Here is a 16,758-nt window from a genome sequence, read left to right as displayed (position 1 = left end):
CATTATATTATTCAGGCTTCACAACTGCACCCATTTTACAGATCAAAACCTGAGATCCAGAGAGGCTCGATAAATGGCTGGGTCTCACAGCAAGCACGTGCCAAAGCCAGAATTTGAAGCCAACCCACCTCAGTCCTGGCCCAGGGCTCTTCCCACAAGTTGGTATTCATCCCTCAGAAGAGTCACTTCTCCCTCCCAAGGTCTAGGTTTTCCCCTTAGTTCAATGGGGATCGTCATCCCTTCACAAATGTAATAACGGGAGACAACAAGGCATTGAGAGGGAATAGCTGCGGAAGGGGAAGATGGCAACTTCTTTCACAGCTCCTGGGTTGGAGCCCTGGAGATGGTCCCCAGATGTGTGTTTGTAGAGGCAAAGCTAGGACAGAGATCCTAAAATTCCTGGAATCTCCCACTTTTTTTTTTTTTTTTAGAGACTAAGTCTTGCTCTGTCACCCAGGCTGGAGTACAGCAGTCGTGCAATCATAGCTCAGTGCAGCCTCCAACTGCTGGGCTCAAGCAATCCTCTCACCTCAGCCTCCTGAGTAGCTGGGACTACAGGCATGCACCACCACACCCATCTAATATTTTTAAATGCTTTTGTACAGATGGGGTCTTGCTAGATTACCCAGGCTGGTCTTAAACTCCTGGGCTCAAGTGATCCTCCCATCTCAGCCACCCAAGTAGCCAAGACTACAGGTGCACATCACTGCCACTGGGTAATTATTTATTTTTTCGAGAGACAGGGTCTTGCTATGTTGCCCAGGCTAGTCTCAAACTCCTGGCCTCAAGCAACCCTCCTGCCTCAGCCTCCCAAAGTGTTGGGATTACAGATGTGAACCACCAAGCCTGACCTACTGGAGCTCATTGGTTTATTTGAGAGTGAGTTCTCTCAGATGTCCCCTGATACCTCTGGAGGTGCCCAGGTAATATGGTTTGGCTGTGTCCCATCTAAATTTCATTTTGAATTATAATTCCGATAATCTCCATGTGTCATGCGAGGGATCCGGTGGGGGATAATTGAATCATGGGGGCGGTTACCCCCATGTTGCTGTTCCCATGATAGTGAATGAGTTCTCACGAGATTTGATGAATTTCCCCCTTTTACTTGGCACTTCTCCTTCCTGCTGCCATGTGAAGACGACTGTGTTTGCTTCCCCTTCCGCCATGATTGTAAGTTTCCTGAGGCCTCCCCAGCCCTGCGGAACTGTGAGTCGATTAAACCTCTTTCCTTTATAAATTACCCAGTCTAGGATAGTCCTTCACAGCAGCGTGAGAACTGACTAATACATCAGATACACAAGGCCACACTAAGGATCCAGAGTCCCGCTCATGAGGAAGATAGAGCTGGACACAGACATACCCAGGTCCAAAGGGTTAGGACTGAGAATAGGTCTGTCTGGGAAGCCAGGGAAAGATTCCTGGAGGAGGCGGCCATTGGAGCTGGGTGTTGAAGGCTGAGCAAGAGCTTGCCAAGCAGACTTGGGAGTCTCACATCTTGGGATAGGTGTGGACTGCACGAGGAAGAAGCAATTCTTCCACATCTCCCTCCCTGCCAGTCAGAGTCAGCCCAAGTGATGACAGCAGGCTGCAGGCTGAGTCACCAAGAGTCCTGGCCATAATGGGAATGTCAGAACCAAATGATGGGCGTGCCATGGCCAAGGATTGAGTAACACTTACTTAACAAAACCATAGGGAACAACTGCCTATCCAAACGTGCTTGGCTCTGACTGCCAAATGGATGGATATTCCCTCGAAGTTTCTGGAACTCTTAGTCATTGTCACATCTTTGCCCATACTGTTCTCACAATCTGGATTGCCATTCTTGCTTTGGCAAACTCTTATTCATCCTTCAAAGCCCTATTCAAATGACCCTTCCTCTGGATATCCCACCTGCCTAGAATCTCAGATAGGTTCTGGGAGTTGAGGACTCAACCATAGCTCGGAGGCCAAGCCCACGTACCTGAGGCTCCCAAAAGGGGCTTGATGTAATCAGGGTGCACCAGAACCAACAGCGGCAGGACAGGTCCCATCCATACCAAGAGTACATGGTGCATGTTGTCCAGTACCTTCTTCTCATCTTGAAGGCCCGCTTCATTTGGAAGGTACTGCAAGAGGTAAGGGAGGAGCAATAAGGAGGTACCCAGCCCCAGCTTCCCCCACTGCCTTCCTCCTGCCACCTCCTGTAGTCTCAAAACAAGCCCAATAGTGCTACATGATGATTTTAGGCAGTTGGTTGCACCTCCCTGGGCCTCCATTTCCTCATCTGAAAAAATGGAGAAGAATCAACTCTCCCTCTGAGGGCAGTAGAAAGGATTCATGAAATAACAAAGCAAGAGACCCAGCATGGGCCTGACCCATGGCTGATGTTCAATAGCTAAAAACAGTATCCAAGTATAGTGGCTCACATCTGTAATCCCAGCACTTCGGGAGGCCAAGGCAAGCAGATCACCTGAGGTCAGGAGTTCGAGATCAGGCTGGACAACATGGTGAAATGCCGTCTCTACTAAAAATACAAAAATTAGCTGGGCTTGGTGGTGGGCGCCTGTAATCCCAGCTACTCAGGAGACTGAGACAGGAGAATCGCTTGAACCCAGGAGGCAGAGGTTGCAGTAAGCCGAGATCATGCCATTGCACTCCAGCCTGGGCGACAAGAGCAAAACTCCACCTCAAAGAAAAATAATAATAATAATAATAAGATAAAATTAGCCAGGCTTGGTGGGACATGCCTGTAGTGGCAGCTACTCAAGAGGCTGAGGCAGGAGGACCACCTGAGCTTGGGATGTTGAGGCTGCAGTGAGCTATGATCACACCACTGCACTCCAACCTGGGTGACAGAGCAAGACTCTGTCTCTTAAAAAATAAAAATAAAAATAGTAATGATAAACACAATAATGATCATGGTTGGCATTTATCAAGTACTTGCTATGTGAGTAATAACATGCTACTACTGTTGTTATCTTTACCACATACAGGTGCCTGCCCTGTATTGGTCACCGTGGTGGAGACTTTTCATGTACTGGCGTATTTGATCAGCACAAGAACCCTATGAGACCGTTGCTATTATTTTCCTCATTTTATTTTGTTCAGCAAGGTCAAATGGTTTTTCTGAAGTTGCAAGTTAAGCAGGTGACTATTCTGGTTTAGGCTCCCCCAGAAGGAAGTCCTGAGACAAGGGTCTAGGGCAGGTAGTTTATTTGGGGGATGATCCCCAAAAACATGGGTAGTGAGATAGGGGAAGAAGACCACCACTAAAGGATGAGTTGTCAAGGAAATTACCCCCAAGGGCAACCAGGGCTCGGTCCCACTGGGGAGCTTTGGAGGACAGAGTAGCGCATTGCATCTCCGAGTCATTCCACCTGAGGGCAAGGGAGCTGGGGTATTTATACACCAATGCCCATCAGCCATTGGTTGAGGGTCACTCCTGGGGGCGTTAATTCCCAAGCTCACAGAAGCAACAGTGGCAGGACAGGCACTGGGACTCTAGGCACGCACCACCAAGCCTGGCTAATTTTTAATTTTTTTGTAAAAACTGGGTCTTGCTGTGTTGCCCAAGCTGGTCTCAAACTCCCAGGCTCAAGCAATTCTCCTGCCCTGGCCTCCCAATGTGCTGGGATTGCAGGTGTGAGCCACTGTGCCCAGCCTTTATTTCACTTGCAGAGTGGGCTCCAGCCACCAGAGACAGCCCCTAGAATGCAGGAGCTGGCAGCTGGACATCAGGCCACTGCATCCAAAAATGGGTTGAGAGGAATATGGGCAAGCTTTGGCATCATCTACAAAGCTAGTACCTGAACCCAGGCCACCTAGCTACAAAACTGCACTTCCTCACCTGCTGTACGAGGCAGGAAAGCTTCAGGCTCAACGTCAGAAAAATCCAAGTTCAAACCCACCCTCAGCAGCTGTGTGACTTTGAGTAAGCCACTTAACCTCTCTGTGCTCAAATCTATAAAAGTGTGAATCCATGAAATAGGACAGATCCATCCCCACTCCACAGGCTGTGAGAATTAGAGAAGAGCTCAGATACAAAGGAGCCTAACCCAGTGCCTAGCCGGTGATAAGGCTCAGCAATTGCCAAATGAGTCAACCAACAAATGACTCCTTTCTAGCTTCTGTGTCTCCTTCTCCGTCAGGCTCAGCCCTGATCATGTTCACACCCAGGGCTCAATTGCAGCCTCACCCAGCCCCCGTGGGCCCAGGAGCTGGGCTGGACAATGTCAAGGCTGGGCTTTAGAGCTGGCCCTGGCCAACTCCTCCAGGCACTAGAGCCTGGCCACTCCCTCTAGGACAACCATCAAACCCAGAGAGGGCTTTCTAGAGTAAGGGCACTGGAGATGAGGCATGAAAAATGAGTAGAAGTTGATCTAGCAGAGAAGGATACCTGGACAGAGAGTACAGTTTTGGCAAAGGCCTTTGAGGGGGGAGCCTTGTTACAGGAGTGGGAAGTGATTTTATGGAGCTAGGGAGGGATGGTGGAACAAGTGAGGAGGATGGAGGTTGGAGCCAAAAGGGCCTTGAACACCAGCCTTTTTCTGATTGGCAATAGGGAGCCATGGAGGGTGTGTGAGCAGGGGCAGGGATGTGGTTGGATCCAAGAATCCCTCTGGGGCCAGAATGGGAGATGGACTGAAGGGATGAAACTGGAGGTAGGAACTCAAGGAGGAGGCTGGACCGTGGACCAGCAGTAGAGGGTAAGGCAGGGGTAAGGGATGGAAGAAATGAAGGAGAAAAGTCCAAAAGGGAAAGTCCAGCCTATCTCATCCAGAAAGTAGAGGCATCAGAGAGTAGAACTAAAAACAGGGAGGCTGAGCACGGTGGTTCACTTGAGGTCAGGAGTTTGAGATCAGCCTGGCCAACACGGTGAAACCCTGTCTCTACTAAAAATACAAAAATTAGCCAGGCGTGGGGGCATGCGCTTGCAGGCTTGCAGTCGCAGCTACTTGGGAGGCTGAGGCAGGAGGATCCCTTGAGCCCAGGAGATAGAGGCTGCAGTGAGCCATGATTGTACCACTGCACTCTAGCCTAGGTGACAGAGAAAGACTGTCTCAAAAAAAAAAAAAAAGGAAAAGTCCAGCCTATCTCATCTAGAAACTAACTACAGAAACTAGAGGCATCAGAGGGTAGAACTAAGATCAAGGAGGCTAGAGCTTGACAGGCTGGGTTTGAACCCCAGCTCTGCCACTTACAAGCTGTGTGACCTAAGGTCAGCTACTTAACCTCTCTGTGCCTCAGTAATCTTCCATGCAAAATGGGGCTAGTCATGGGACCTACTTCCTAGAATTGTCAAGAGAACTGAATGAGTTAATATTTGCCTGGAAACATACTTAGCACATATCTGCAACATTAAAAAGGACTCAGCAGGCTGAGGTCAAAGTATTGCTTGAGCTTAGGAGTTCAAGATCAGCCTAGGCAACATAGCAAGACCCTGTCTCAAAAAGAAAAAAATTCAATGCAATAAAAGGGTAAGAGTCCTGACCTGAGACCACAGCATTCAAGGCAGAAGAGTGGAACCACACTGGGAATAGGATGTGTTCCCCTCCCCTCCTCCATCCCTGCCCCGGGATTCCAAACTCCAAAGGTAAAGGTACCTATTGTACAGTGACAGCTATAAAATTATAGGGAGAGTTCTTTTTTTTTCCTTAGAGAGACAGGGTCTCCCTAGGTCACCCAGGCTAGAATGCGGTGGCGCAATCATAGCTCACTGCAGCCTCAAACTCCCAGGCTCAAACAATCCTCACGCCTCAGCCTCCCAAGTAGCTGGGATTACAGGTGTGTACCACTGCACTCAGCTAATTTTTGTAATTTTTCTTATAGAGATGGGGTCTCACTGTGTTTCCCAGGCTGGTCTCGAACTCCTAAGCTCAAGTAATCCTCCTACCTCAGCCTCCCAAGTGGCTGAGACTACAAGGGTGCGCCACCACACCCATATAATTTTTGTTATTTTTTGTAGAGATGGGGTCTCACTATGTTTCCCAAGCTGGTCTCAAACTCCTGGCCTCAAGCAATCCTCCCACCTCAGCCTCCCAAAATAATTCATCTTTAAAGTTAGTTCTGCCTCCTCCCAGCTGTGTGAGCTTGGGTAAACTGCTTGCCCTCTCTGAGCCTCAGCCTCATACCCCATCATATAAATCTGCTGCTAGCCCCAACCAGATTCTTGGAAGGCTGTGGGAAGCCAGCAGGCCCACCATCCTTACCTATTACCCTGCACCTGCCCAGTCCAGCCCAGCCCAGTCCTGCCTGGCCACACTTACCATGCCCAGGTGGCCCAGCAGCCAGTTGCGCCGTGGGGGCTGGGGGAAGCAGCGCAGCCGGCAGCAGGTGATGTAGAAGCTCCGGCAGAGCCTCAGGAACCGCAGCAGCAGGCGGAACAGGAAGAAGAGCAGGAAAAGGAGAAGGGTGGACACCGCGTATATGCGGAACGCCGTCTTCTCCAGCCCCAGGAGGTGCAGTAGGCGGTCTGTGATGGGCAGCATCCTGGGGACACACAGGGTCAGGGGGTCGGTGCCATGCACAAGATGATGACCCGTGGGGTAAGGCATGATGTGCTTAGTGCACAGCAGGTTCCCAGCACACGTGAGTTCCAGACACCAAGGATACCTCTTCATCCCCCAGCCATGATCTCCAACTAGCTGGACAGATGGATGCACTTGGGGCCCTGCTCGTATGCTCTCAGCCTTGACTTTTACAAGGTCACCCTCTTGACTTCTCTACCATAGGGCATTCTCTGCCCACTCATAGCCGGTCAGGCTGGGAAACCAAGACACCCCTCCCAAAGGGGCAGCTCTCAACCAATGACTGAGGCTCATTGGTGGATAAATACCCCAGCTCCCTCACCCCTTGGGTGCAATGACCCTGAGATATAGGTTCCACACTCACTCTAGGCTTCCCCAATGAGATTAAACTCCAGCTGCTCACAGTGGAAACTCCCTATTGGCCACGTCCTTTCCCCCTCTTTCTTTTTCTTTTTCTTTTTTTTTAGTTGAGATGAGATTCACATAACACAAAATTAATTATTTTAAAGAGAATAATTCAGTGGTATTGCGTATATTTACATATAATGCAACTACCACCTCCATCTAATTTCAGGACTTCTTTCTTTCTCTTTCTTTCTTTCTTTTTCTTTCTTTCTTTCTCTCTCTCTCTTTCTTTCTGTCTTTCTTTCTTTCTTTTTGAAAGAGGTCTCCTCTGTCACCTAGGCTGGAGTGCAGTGGCACAATCACGGCTCACTGCAGCCTTAACCTCCCCAGCTCAAGCAATCCTCCCACCTCAGTTTCCCAAGTAGCTGGGACTGACTACAGGTGCATGCCACCAGGCCCAGATAATTTTTGTATTTTTTTGTAGAGACAGGGTTTTGCCATGTTGCCCAGGCTGGTCTCAAACTGCTGGACTCAAGCAATCCTTCCGCCTTGGCCTCCCAAAGTGCTGGGATTACAGGCGCGAGCTACCTCACCCAGCTAGTTTCAGAACATTTTCATTATCCCAAAACAAAACCCCATCCTTGTTAGTAGCCACTTCCCATTCTCCCTCCCTGGAGCCCCCAGCACCACTAATCTGCTTTCTGTCTCTATGGATTTAAGTATTCTGGATATTTCATATAAATCTATTAAATGCTATGCAGCCTTTTGTGTCTGGCTTCCTTCGCTCGGCATCCTGTTTTCGAGGTTCCTCCACATTGTAGCATCAATCAGAGCTTATTTGTACTGCTGAGTACTATTCCGTTGTATGGATATTCCACATTTCCTTTTTTTTTTCTTTTGAGACAGGGTCTGGTTCTGTCACTCAGGCTGGAGTGCAGTGGCATGATCACAACTTGCTCCAGCCTTGACCTCCCAGGCTCATGTGATCCTCCTGTCTCAGCCTCCCGGGTAGCTGGGACTACAGGTGCATACCACCACACCTGGCCCCACATTTTCTTTATTCATTCATCTGTGGATGGACATTTGGGCTGTTTCTACATTTTGGCTATTATGAAATATGCTACTCTGAACATGTGTGTACATGTATTTATCTGAGTACCTGTCTTCAATTCTTTTGGGTTCACTGTCTTCTTCCTTGCCGGTATTTTCTGTGATTACTTCCCAAAAAAATTACTTGTACTCAGGTCCTTGCTTTAGGGCCAGCTCCTAAGGAACCAAAACAAAGCAGTTAGGTAACCATAATATTAATAAGACAGTGAGCAGGCAGGAAGGGCTTGTCATCCGCCGTGCACCACCATGCTCCGGGCAGTACCAGCCTCATCTCAGGGAATCTGATATGGTTTGGATCTGTGTCCCCACCCAAACCTTATGTTGAACTGGAATCCCCAGTGTTGGAGATGGGGTCTAGTGGAAGGTGATTTGATCATAGGGGTGGTTTCTCATGAATGGTTTAGCACCATCCCCTTGGTGCTGTCTTCCAGATAGTGAGTGAGTGAGTTCTCATGGGATCTTGTTGTGAGTTTTTTTGGTTTTTGTTTGGAGACAGAGTCTTGCTCTTGTTGCCCAGGCTGAAGTGCAGTGGTGCGATCTCGGCTCACTGCAGCCTCTGCCTCCTGGGTTCAAGCAATTCTCCCACCTCAGCCTCCCAAGTAGCTGGGGTTACAGGCACTCGCCACCATATCCAGCTAATTATTTTTGTGTATTTTAATAGAGACGGGATTTCACCATGTTGGCCAGGCTGGTCTTGAACTCCTGACCTCAAGTGATCTGCCCACCTCAGCCTCCCAAATTGCTGGGATTACAGGCATGAGCCACCACACCACGCCTCACTTAGCTCTTCTGCCAGCCAACGCCAAACCATATTTTCCATGCAGAAGTGAAATTTGTTGGCCAAGTGCAGTGGCTCACACCTGTAATCCCAACATTTTGGGAGGCCGAGGTGGGGCAGATCACTTGAGTTCAGGAGTTCGAGACCAGCCTGGACAACATGGCGAAACCCCATCTCTACTAAAAATACAAAAATCAGCCGGGCGTGGTGGTGTGGGCACCTGTAATCCCAGCTACTCGGGAGGCTGAGGTGGGAGAATCGCTGGAACCTGGGAGGAAGAAGTTGCAGTGAGCTGAGATCGTGCCACTGCACTCCAGCCTGGGCGATAGAGTGAGACTCCGTCTCAAAACAAAATAAAAATAATAAAAATAAAGAAGTGAAATTTCTTTTTGAGACAGGGTCTCACTCTATCACGCAGGCTAAATAGTGACTAAAGAGTACTATCACAGCTCAATGCAGCCTCGATCTCCCAGGCTGAAGCGATCCTCCCACCTCAGCCTCCAGAGTAGCTGGGACTATAGGTGCGCACCATCATGCCCAGCTAATTTTTTCTATTTTTTGTAGAGACAGAGTCTCATGACGTTACCCAGGCTGATCTCAAATTCCTAGGCTCAAGCAATCCTCCCACCTCTGCCTCCCAAGTGCTGAGATTTACAGGCGTGAACCACCTCGCCCAGCTGCAGAAGTGAAATTTTTATTAGTTAACACTTGCTGGGAAAACAGCTAGGTGGGTCATGATCAGATTTGGAGATCCCAGTTGGGATGGATATTATGACTTAAAATACAGACTACATGACCAGTCTTAAGATGGTTGCAACTGAAACATAAAACAGAAAAGAAGTGTGGTTGAGGATGTGAACAAATTGGAACTGTTGTGCACTGGGGAAAACCATATGGTGGTTCCTATTTTTTTTTTTCTTTGAGACAAAGTTTTGCTTTTGTTGCCCAGGCTGGAGTGCAGTGGCACAGTCTCAGCTCACTGCAACCTCCGCCTCCTGGGTTCAACCAATTCTCATGCCTCAGCCTACTGAGTAGCTCGGATTACAGGCACCCGCCACCATGCTGGGCTAATTTTTGTATTTTTAGTAGAGACAGAGTTTCACCACGTTGGCCAGGCTGGTCTCGAACTCCTGACCTCAGGCCATCCACCCACCTCCACCTCCCAAAGTGCTAGGATTACAGGCGTGAGCCACTGCGCCCGGCCACTGGTGGTTCCTTTTAAGATTAAACAAGCTGAGCGTGGTGGTGCATGCCTGTGATCCCAGCTACTCTAGAGGCTGAGATGGGAAGATTGCTTGAGCCCAGTTGTTCGAGGCTGCAGTGAGCTATGATCGTGCGACTGCACCCCAGCCTGGGTGACATAGGGAGATCCTGTATCTTAAGAAAAATTAAAATTAAAATTAAACATAGAATTACCCTATAATCCATCCATTCTACTTCTGGGGATATACCCACAAAGAATTGAAAGCAGTGTCTCAAAGAGATATTTGCACACTCATGTTCAGAGCAGCACAAGTCATAATCACTAAAACGTGGAAGTAGGCTGGGCGGGGTGGCTCACGCTTGTAATCCCAGCACTTTGGGAGGCTGAGGGGGCAGCTCATCTGAGGTTAGGAGTTCGAGGCCAGCCTGGCCAACATGGCGAAACCCCGTCTCTACTAAAAATACAAAAAATTAGCCAGGTGTGGTGGCAGGTACGTAATCACAGCTAATGGGGATGCTGAGGCCCAGGAATCACTTGAACCTGGGAGGCAGAGGTTGCAGTGAGCTGAGACCAAGCCACTGCACTCCAGCCTGGGTGACAGAGTGAGACTCCATCTCAAAAAAAAAAAAAAAGGTGGAAGTAAGCCAAGTACCCACCAACAAATGAATGTATAAACAAAATAGAGTCCATCCAATGGAATATTGTTCAGCCTTCAAAAGCAAGGACATTCTGACACATGCTACACCAGGGTTGAACCTTGAGGGCATCCTATTCAGTGAAATAAGCCGATCACCGCCGGACGTGGTGGCTCACGCTTGTAATCCCAGCACTTTGGGAGGCCAAGGCAGGTGGATCATGCGGTCAGGAGATTGAAACCATCCTGGCTAACATGGTGAAACCTCGTCTCTACCAAAAATACAAAAAATTAGTCAGGTGTGGTGGCTCACGCCTGTAATCCTAGCTACTCGGGAGGCTGAGGCAGAAGAATTGCGTGAACCCAGGAGGCGGAGGTTGCAGCGAGCTGAGATCGTGCCACTGCACTCCAGCCTGGCGACAGAGCGAGACTCTGTCTCAAAAAAAAAAAATACAAAAATACAAAAATACAAAAAATTAGCAGGGCGTGGCAGCATTTGCCTATAGTCCCAGCTACTCGGGAGGCTGAGGCAGGAGAATCACTTGAACTCTGGAGGCGGAGGTTGCAGTGAGCCGAGATTGTGCCACTGCACTCCAGCCTGGGTGAAAGAGCAAGATTCCGTCTCAAAAAAATAAAAATGAAAAAGAAGTGTGTGCACAGAGGCTCTGTGTGTGGTCCGTATGGAAAGCCTGGTACCCCTGCGAGTTAAGTAGTGCCTCCATTCATTGTTTACGCTAGAGTTTTTCTCCTCATAGAATGCAAGTAAAACTTAGTGTTTGTCACCAATAAATGGTGACAACAGCAAAACTCCGTCTCAAATAAAAAAAAAAAAAACAAAGGGAAAGAGACGTTCTTTTTTTAGTTTTTTGTTTGTTTGTTTTGAGATGGAGTCTTGCTCTGTTGCCCAGGCTGGAGTGCAGTGGCGTGATCTCAGCTCACTGCAAGCTCCGCCTCCTGGGTTCATGCCATTCTCCTGCCTCAGCCTCCTGAGTAGCTGGGACTACAGGAGCCCACCACCACATCCGGCTAAATTTTTTGTATTTTTAGTAGAGACGGGGTTTCACCATGTTAACCAGGATGGTCTCGATCTGCTGACTTCGTGATCCGCTCGCCTCGGCCTCCCAAAGTGCTGGGATTACAGGCTTGAGCCACCATGCCGGGGCGAGACTTTCTTTTTAAATGCATGCGTGTACTTGTGCACGCGCACACACACACACAGACACAAACATACACGATGAACATCTGGATTCTATGTCTGCCTCCTCACTGATTGTCTATGTGGCCTGGTCCTCAGTTTCCCTGTTTGTACCTGGGGGTGACTATAAAAAGATGATCTCTGGGTCCACACCAGTGTGATCTTTTCGTCTGCAGCCCGGTCAGGGGATATGGGGTGAGTGTTACCATCTTGGCAGGCCTAAAAGTGCTGAGAGGGAGTCAACAGATTCAGCCAACGGGGGTCACATGAATCATCACATCCACCCCCAGGAGCCACCTGGCTGCAGTTCGGTTCCCATTCCAGCCACCACAATACCCTTTCTAACAGCCTGCGACTCCCATGCTCTAACACCCTCCATGGCTCCCTACTCCCCTCAGCCTGGTATCCAAAGCCCGCAGGAACTCACTCCTGCTCATCCTCCACTTCAGCCTCAAAAAGTCCCCTCCTCTGGCTGAGCACAGTGGCTCACACCTGTAATCCTAGCACTTTGGAAGGCCGAGGCGGGTGGATCACTTGAGGTCAGGAGTTCGAGACCAGCCTGGCCAACATGGCAAAACCCTGTCTCTACTAAAAATACAAAAATTAACCGGGCATGGTGGCGGGCGCCTGTAGTCCCAGCTACTCGGGAGGCTGAGGCAGGAGAATTGCTTGAGCCTGGGAGGCAGAGGTTGCAGTGAGCTGAGATCATACCATTGCACTCCAGCCTGGGTGACAGAGTGAGACTCTGTCTCAAAAAAAAAAAAAAAAAAAAAGTCCCATTCTCAGTCTGCTTTGAGCCCCTCTTTCTTCACCCAGTTTGTAAATGTTGGGGCTTCTTAGAGCCACGTTGTCTCCCGTTTCCTCTGTGCCCACAACCTGAGGATCTCATCCTATCTCAAAGGCGATTCCCATGTCTCAGTGTCCAACACTGCCAGGTCCAGCCAGCTTCTAAACATCCCCCTGGGGCCATCTCCTAGACCCTCAGATTCACCTCATCCTCTTCCTCCTCCTTTCAGCCACATCCAATCTGTTGCCAGGTCCTGCTAGTTGTCCATCCTAAACATCTTCAGAATCCATTCATCATTCTCCATCCCCATCATCCCAACGCACATCAGTCCAGCACTGCAGTGGCCCCTTCCCACTGGTCCCCTGAGTTCCATCCTTTCTCCCTGCAAGAAGTCCATTCTGCACACACAGCCAGAGGGATCTTCCTCAAATTAAATCAGATCATGAACCTTCCCTGCTCAAAACCCCCATGGCTCCCCACTTTGCTCTAAATGAAATTTAGACTCTTTTGTTTTCATGGTTTTTCTTTTTTTTTTTTTTCTGTGTTTTGTTTCTTTTTTTTTTTTTTTTTTTTTTTTGAGACAGGCTCTCACTCTGTCGCCAGACTGGAGTGCAGTGGCGTGATCTCGGCTCACTGCAAACTCCACCTCCCGGGTTCACACCATTCTCCTGCCTCAGCCTCCGGAGTAGCTGGGATTACAGGCACCCGCCACCACACCCAGGTAATTCTTTTTTTTTTTTTTTTTTTTTTTTGTATTTTTAGTAGAGATGGGGTTTCACCATGTTAGCCAGGATGGTCTCGACATCCTGACCTCGTGTTCCGCCCACCTCGGCCTCCCAAAGTGCTGGGATTACAGGCGTAAGCCACCGCGCCCAGCCTTTTATCACGGTTTTTCTTTTAGAGACAGGGTCTTGCTGTGTTACCCAGGCGGAAGTGCAGTGGTACAATCATAGCTCACTGCAGCCACAAACTCTTGAGCTCCAGAGATCCTCCTACCTCATCTTCCCCAGTAGCTGGGACTACAGGCATGCACCACCATGCCCAGCTAATTTTTAAATTTTTGGTAGAGATGGTGTCTGGCTATGTTGTCCAGGCTGGTCTTGAACTCCTGGTCTCAGGCAATCCTCCCACCTCGGCTTTCCAAAGTGCTGGAATTCCAGGCATGAGTCACCTCATCCAGCTAAATTTAGACTTTTTGTCGTGGACCACAACAACCTACATGGCCCACCCCTGTTGATACCTCTAGCCCTGTCTCCCACCACCTGCCTCCTCGCTTGCTCACCTCGGGCCACTCCAGGCCACTCCTTCCACAGGCCAAGCAAGTTCCCGTCTCAGAGCCTTTGCACATTCTGTTCCCTCCATCCACATGCCTTTCCTCAGCTGTGCCCACACCAGCTCCTCATCCTCCAACCCCAGCTCTGCCCTGATGGTCCACTCCTTTGCACCACAATCAGCCACCTCCCCTAGATCACTCTCCAAAGAATCATTGAGTGCCTGCTATGTGTGATGATTTTCACTATCTTTCACTCCATCTTCCCAGTAAGCCTTAAAGAGAGCTGGAAGACTTCTGAGTGAAATCACAGCTAGAGCCCCCAACCCCTACCCAGGAAAATCCCAGCTGAAATCCCAACAAAGGAAATGTCTTCTGGAATGAATGAAATGGGAAAGAATTGGGATAAGAGAAGTTGCCAGCCCTAGAGAGGGATCCCTGCTCCAGATGACTGGGTACATGGGGAGATGGGTGCCTGGGGAGGGTGAGAGAGGGGAGTTGTGGAGCCCTGTGTCTGCTTCACCTCCCCGTCCGCCTATCAGGGATGGGCTGAAGTCCTTCCCAGGACAAACAACCCCCGGCTCTGCCCCCAGGCAGGACCACATGTTGTGAGTCCCCAGTTGGGACACTCTCTGGAAGCCTCCATTTTCTCCACTACAAAATGGGAATCATGACAAGAGGTCTACCAGATGCCCATAGGAAGACCACCATGAATGGTACATTGGGGAAGTCCTATACTTTCCACAGCTGGGGTCCTCCTGTCCCTCAAACAAGAACACTTCTGTCTGGCACCCACAAAAAAAAATAAAAAATAGTGCAGCCACTTCAGGGAAACCCTAGAATTATCATTTGAGGTCGGGCATGGTGGCTCACACTTGTAATCCCAGCACTTTAGGAGGCTGAGGTGGGTGGATTGCCTGAGGTCAGGAGTTCAAGACCAGCCTGGCCAACATGGCGAAACCCCTTCTCTACTGATAATACAAAAAATCAGCCATGTGTGCCTGTAATCCCAGTTGCTTGGGAGGCTGAGGCAGGATAATCGCTTGAACCAGGGAGTCAGAGGTTGCGGTGAGCCAAGATCGCGCCACTGCACTCCAGCCTGGCAACAGACTCCATCTCAAAAAAAAAAAAAAAAAAAAAGAATAACATCTCTTCAGGCCACGTACCCCGTGGACCTCTCACGAGGTCCTCTGAGCAATTGGACTATCTTTCCAGAGTCGAGGGATTCCAGGTTGAATACAAAGACTTCCCCAAAAACAACAAGAATGAATTTGTATCTCTTATCCATTGCTCCTCTTAGCCGCCTCTGATCAGTCATAGTGTTATAAGTAAAATGTTTATTCAGAAACAGAATGCTTGTTCCTTGGTACTGCAAGTAAAAATCAGCATTCAGATAATAAGTTTTCTCAGCAAGGCAATTTTACTTTCTGCATAAAGGGTGCTCCTTGCAGATGGAATAATGGTGAGAGCACACTTGAACAAAGAAGGGAAGCAATTTTTATCCCTTATGCAGTTTGTCCTTGCTACTGTGTCCTGTCTCCATTGGCTGGAGCGAGACCTCACAATCTAAATTAAACCTGACTGGCTAATAATTGAAAACTTTCCTAAATAGGTAAAGGCAATAGAGAGCAAAGGAAAAGAGGAAGTTGCTTGCAAAAGGACTTAGAAAAGTAATAATATTTCCAAATAAGGAAAGGGCATAGGCTGCGAGCTGGGACATGCCTGTGAGCACGTCCAGCACAGATATCTTGGTTAAAGTACAAAGACATAGAATGTACTTATTCCCTTACATCTAACACATAGTATTGGCAAGGATGTTGAGTCCTGCTATGATATGGCTGCACTGAACATCTTTTTCTTTTTCTTTTTTTTTTTTAAGACAGAGTCTCAACTGGGCGCGGTGGCTCATGCCTGTAATCCCAGCACTTTGGGAGGCTGAGGCGGGTAGATCACGAGGTCAGGAGATCAAGACCATCCTGGCTAACACGGTGAAACCCCATCTCTACTAAAAATACAAAAAATTAGCTGGGTGTGGTGGTGGGCGCCTGTAATCCCAGCTACTCAGGAGGCTGAGGCAGGAGAATGGCATGAACCCGGGAGGTGGAGCTTGCAGTGAGCCGAGATCGTGCCACTGCACTCCAGCCTGGGTGACAGAGCGAGACTCCATCTCAAAAGAAAAAAACAAAGACAGAGTCTCACTCTGTCGCCCAGGCTGGAGTGCAGTGGTGCTATCTCAGCTCACCGCAGCCTCTGCCTCCCAGGTTCCAGCAATTCTCCTGCCTCAGCCTCCTGGGTAGCTGAGATTATAGGCATGTGCCACCACACCTGGCTAATTTTTGTACTTTTTAGTAGAGACGGGGTGTCACCATATTGGCCAGGCTGGTCTTGAACTCCTGGCCTCAGATGAACCACCCACCTCGGCCTCCCAAAGTGCTGGGATTACAGGCGTAAGCCACCGTGACCGGCCAGCTGCACTGAACATCTTAAAGTTGCTGTCTGAGTTGGACCAACAAAGTACAGAGATGCCAAGAACAGGAAATGGATCAATGTCTGTGTGTGGGAGGTGCTGAACCTTTTCTGGCCATGAACCGTTATAAAATCCCAACATATATACTGAAAACATTAAAACTGCTTTGAAAATTTGGAATTTCTGATACCTCTAGTGGGCCGAGAGACACGGTGGGTAAAGGATGTGGGCAGCAGCAGGGAACACAACAGAGGAGGCGGCTGTGGCCGGGCTGGACTGTGCTGGGGTTTGTTGTGACGGCCACTCGGTGACCTGGCTGTCCCTACGCAATAGCAGCTGCCTTTGGGGAAGAAGGGCTGCCCAGCCGGCTGGCTCTCCTCAGGCACCAGCAGATCCACGCCCTGGGCACCTTCCTGTTTGGTCTTTTTTTTCCCCTGTGTGAAAGAAGAAATGGAAAGCATG

General features: G+C 49.2%; 1 protein-coding gene across 1 annotated transcript in view; it reads right to left on the bottom strand.

Annotated features, from left to right (window-relative positions):
- The window catches only part of LOC129047245 (ultra-long-chain fatty acid omega-hydroxylase), a 43,783-nt gene that overhangs the window by 20,480 nt on the left and 6,545 nt on the right, over positions 1-16,758 (bottom strand). The window contains exons 2-4 of the mRNA XM_024237210.2: positions 8,011-8,117; positions 6,246-6,468; positions 1,961-2,105 (exon numbers count right to left, since the gene is read on the bottom strand). Coding sequence (XP_024092978.1) covers positions 1,961-2,105; positions 6,246-6,467 — 367 coding nt within the window. The 5' untranslated portion in view covers position 6,468; positions 8,011-8,117. The remainder of the gene's footprint in view (positions 1-1,960; positions 2,106-6,245; positions 6,469-8,010; positions 8,118-16,758) is intronic.

The sequence above is a fragment of the Pongo abelii genome, chromosome 20, assembly GCF_028885655.2.
Source record: "Pongo abelii isolate AG06213 chromosome 20, NHGRI_mPonAbe1-v2.0_pri, whole genome shotgun sequence".
In the NCBI taxonomy this organism is placed as follows: Eukaryota; Metazoa; Chordata; class Mammalia; order Primates; family Hominidae; genus Pongo; species Pongo abelii.
This window is presented reverse-complemented; position numbering and strand designations above follow the sequence as displayed.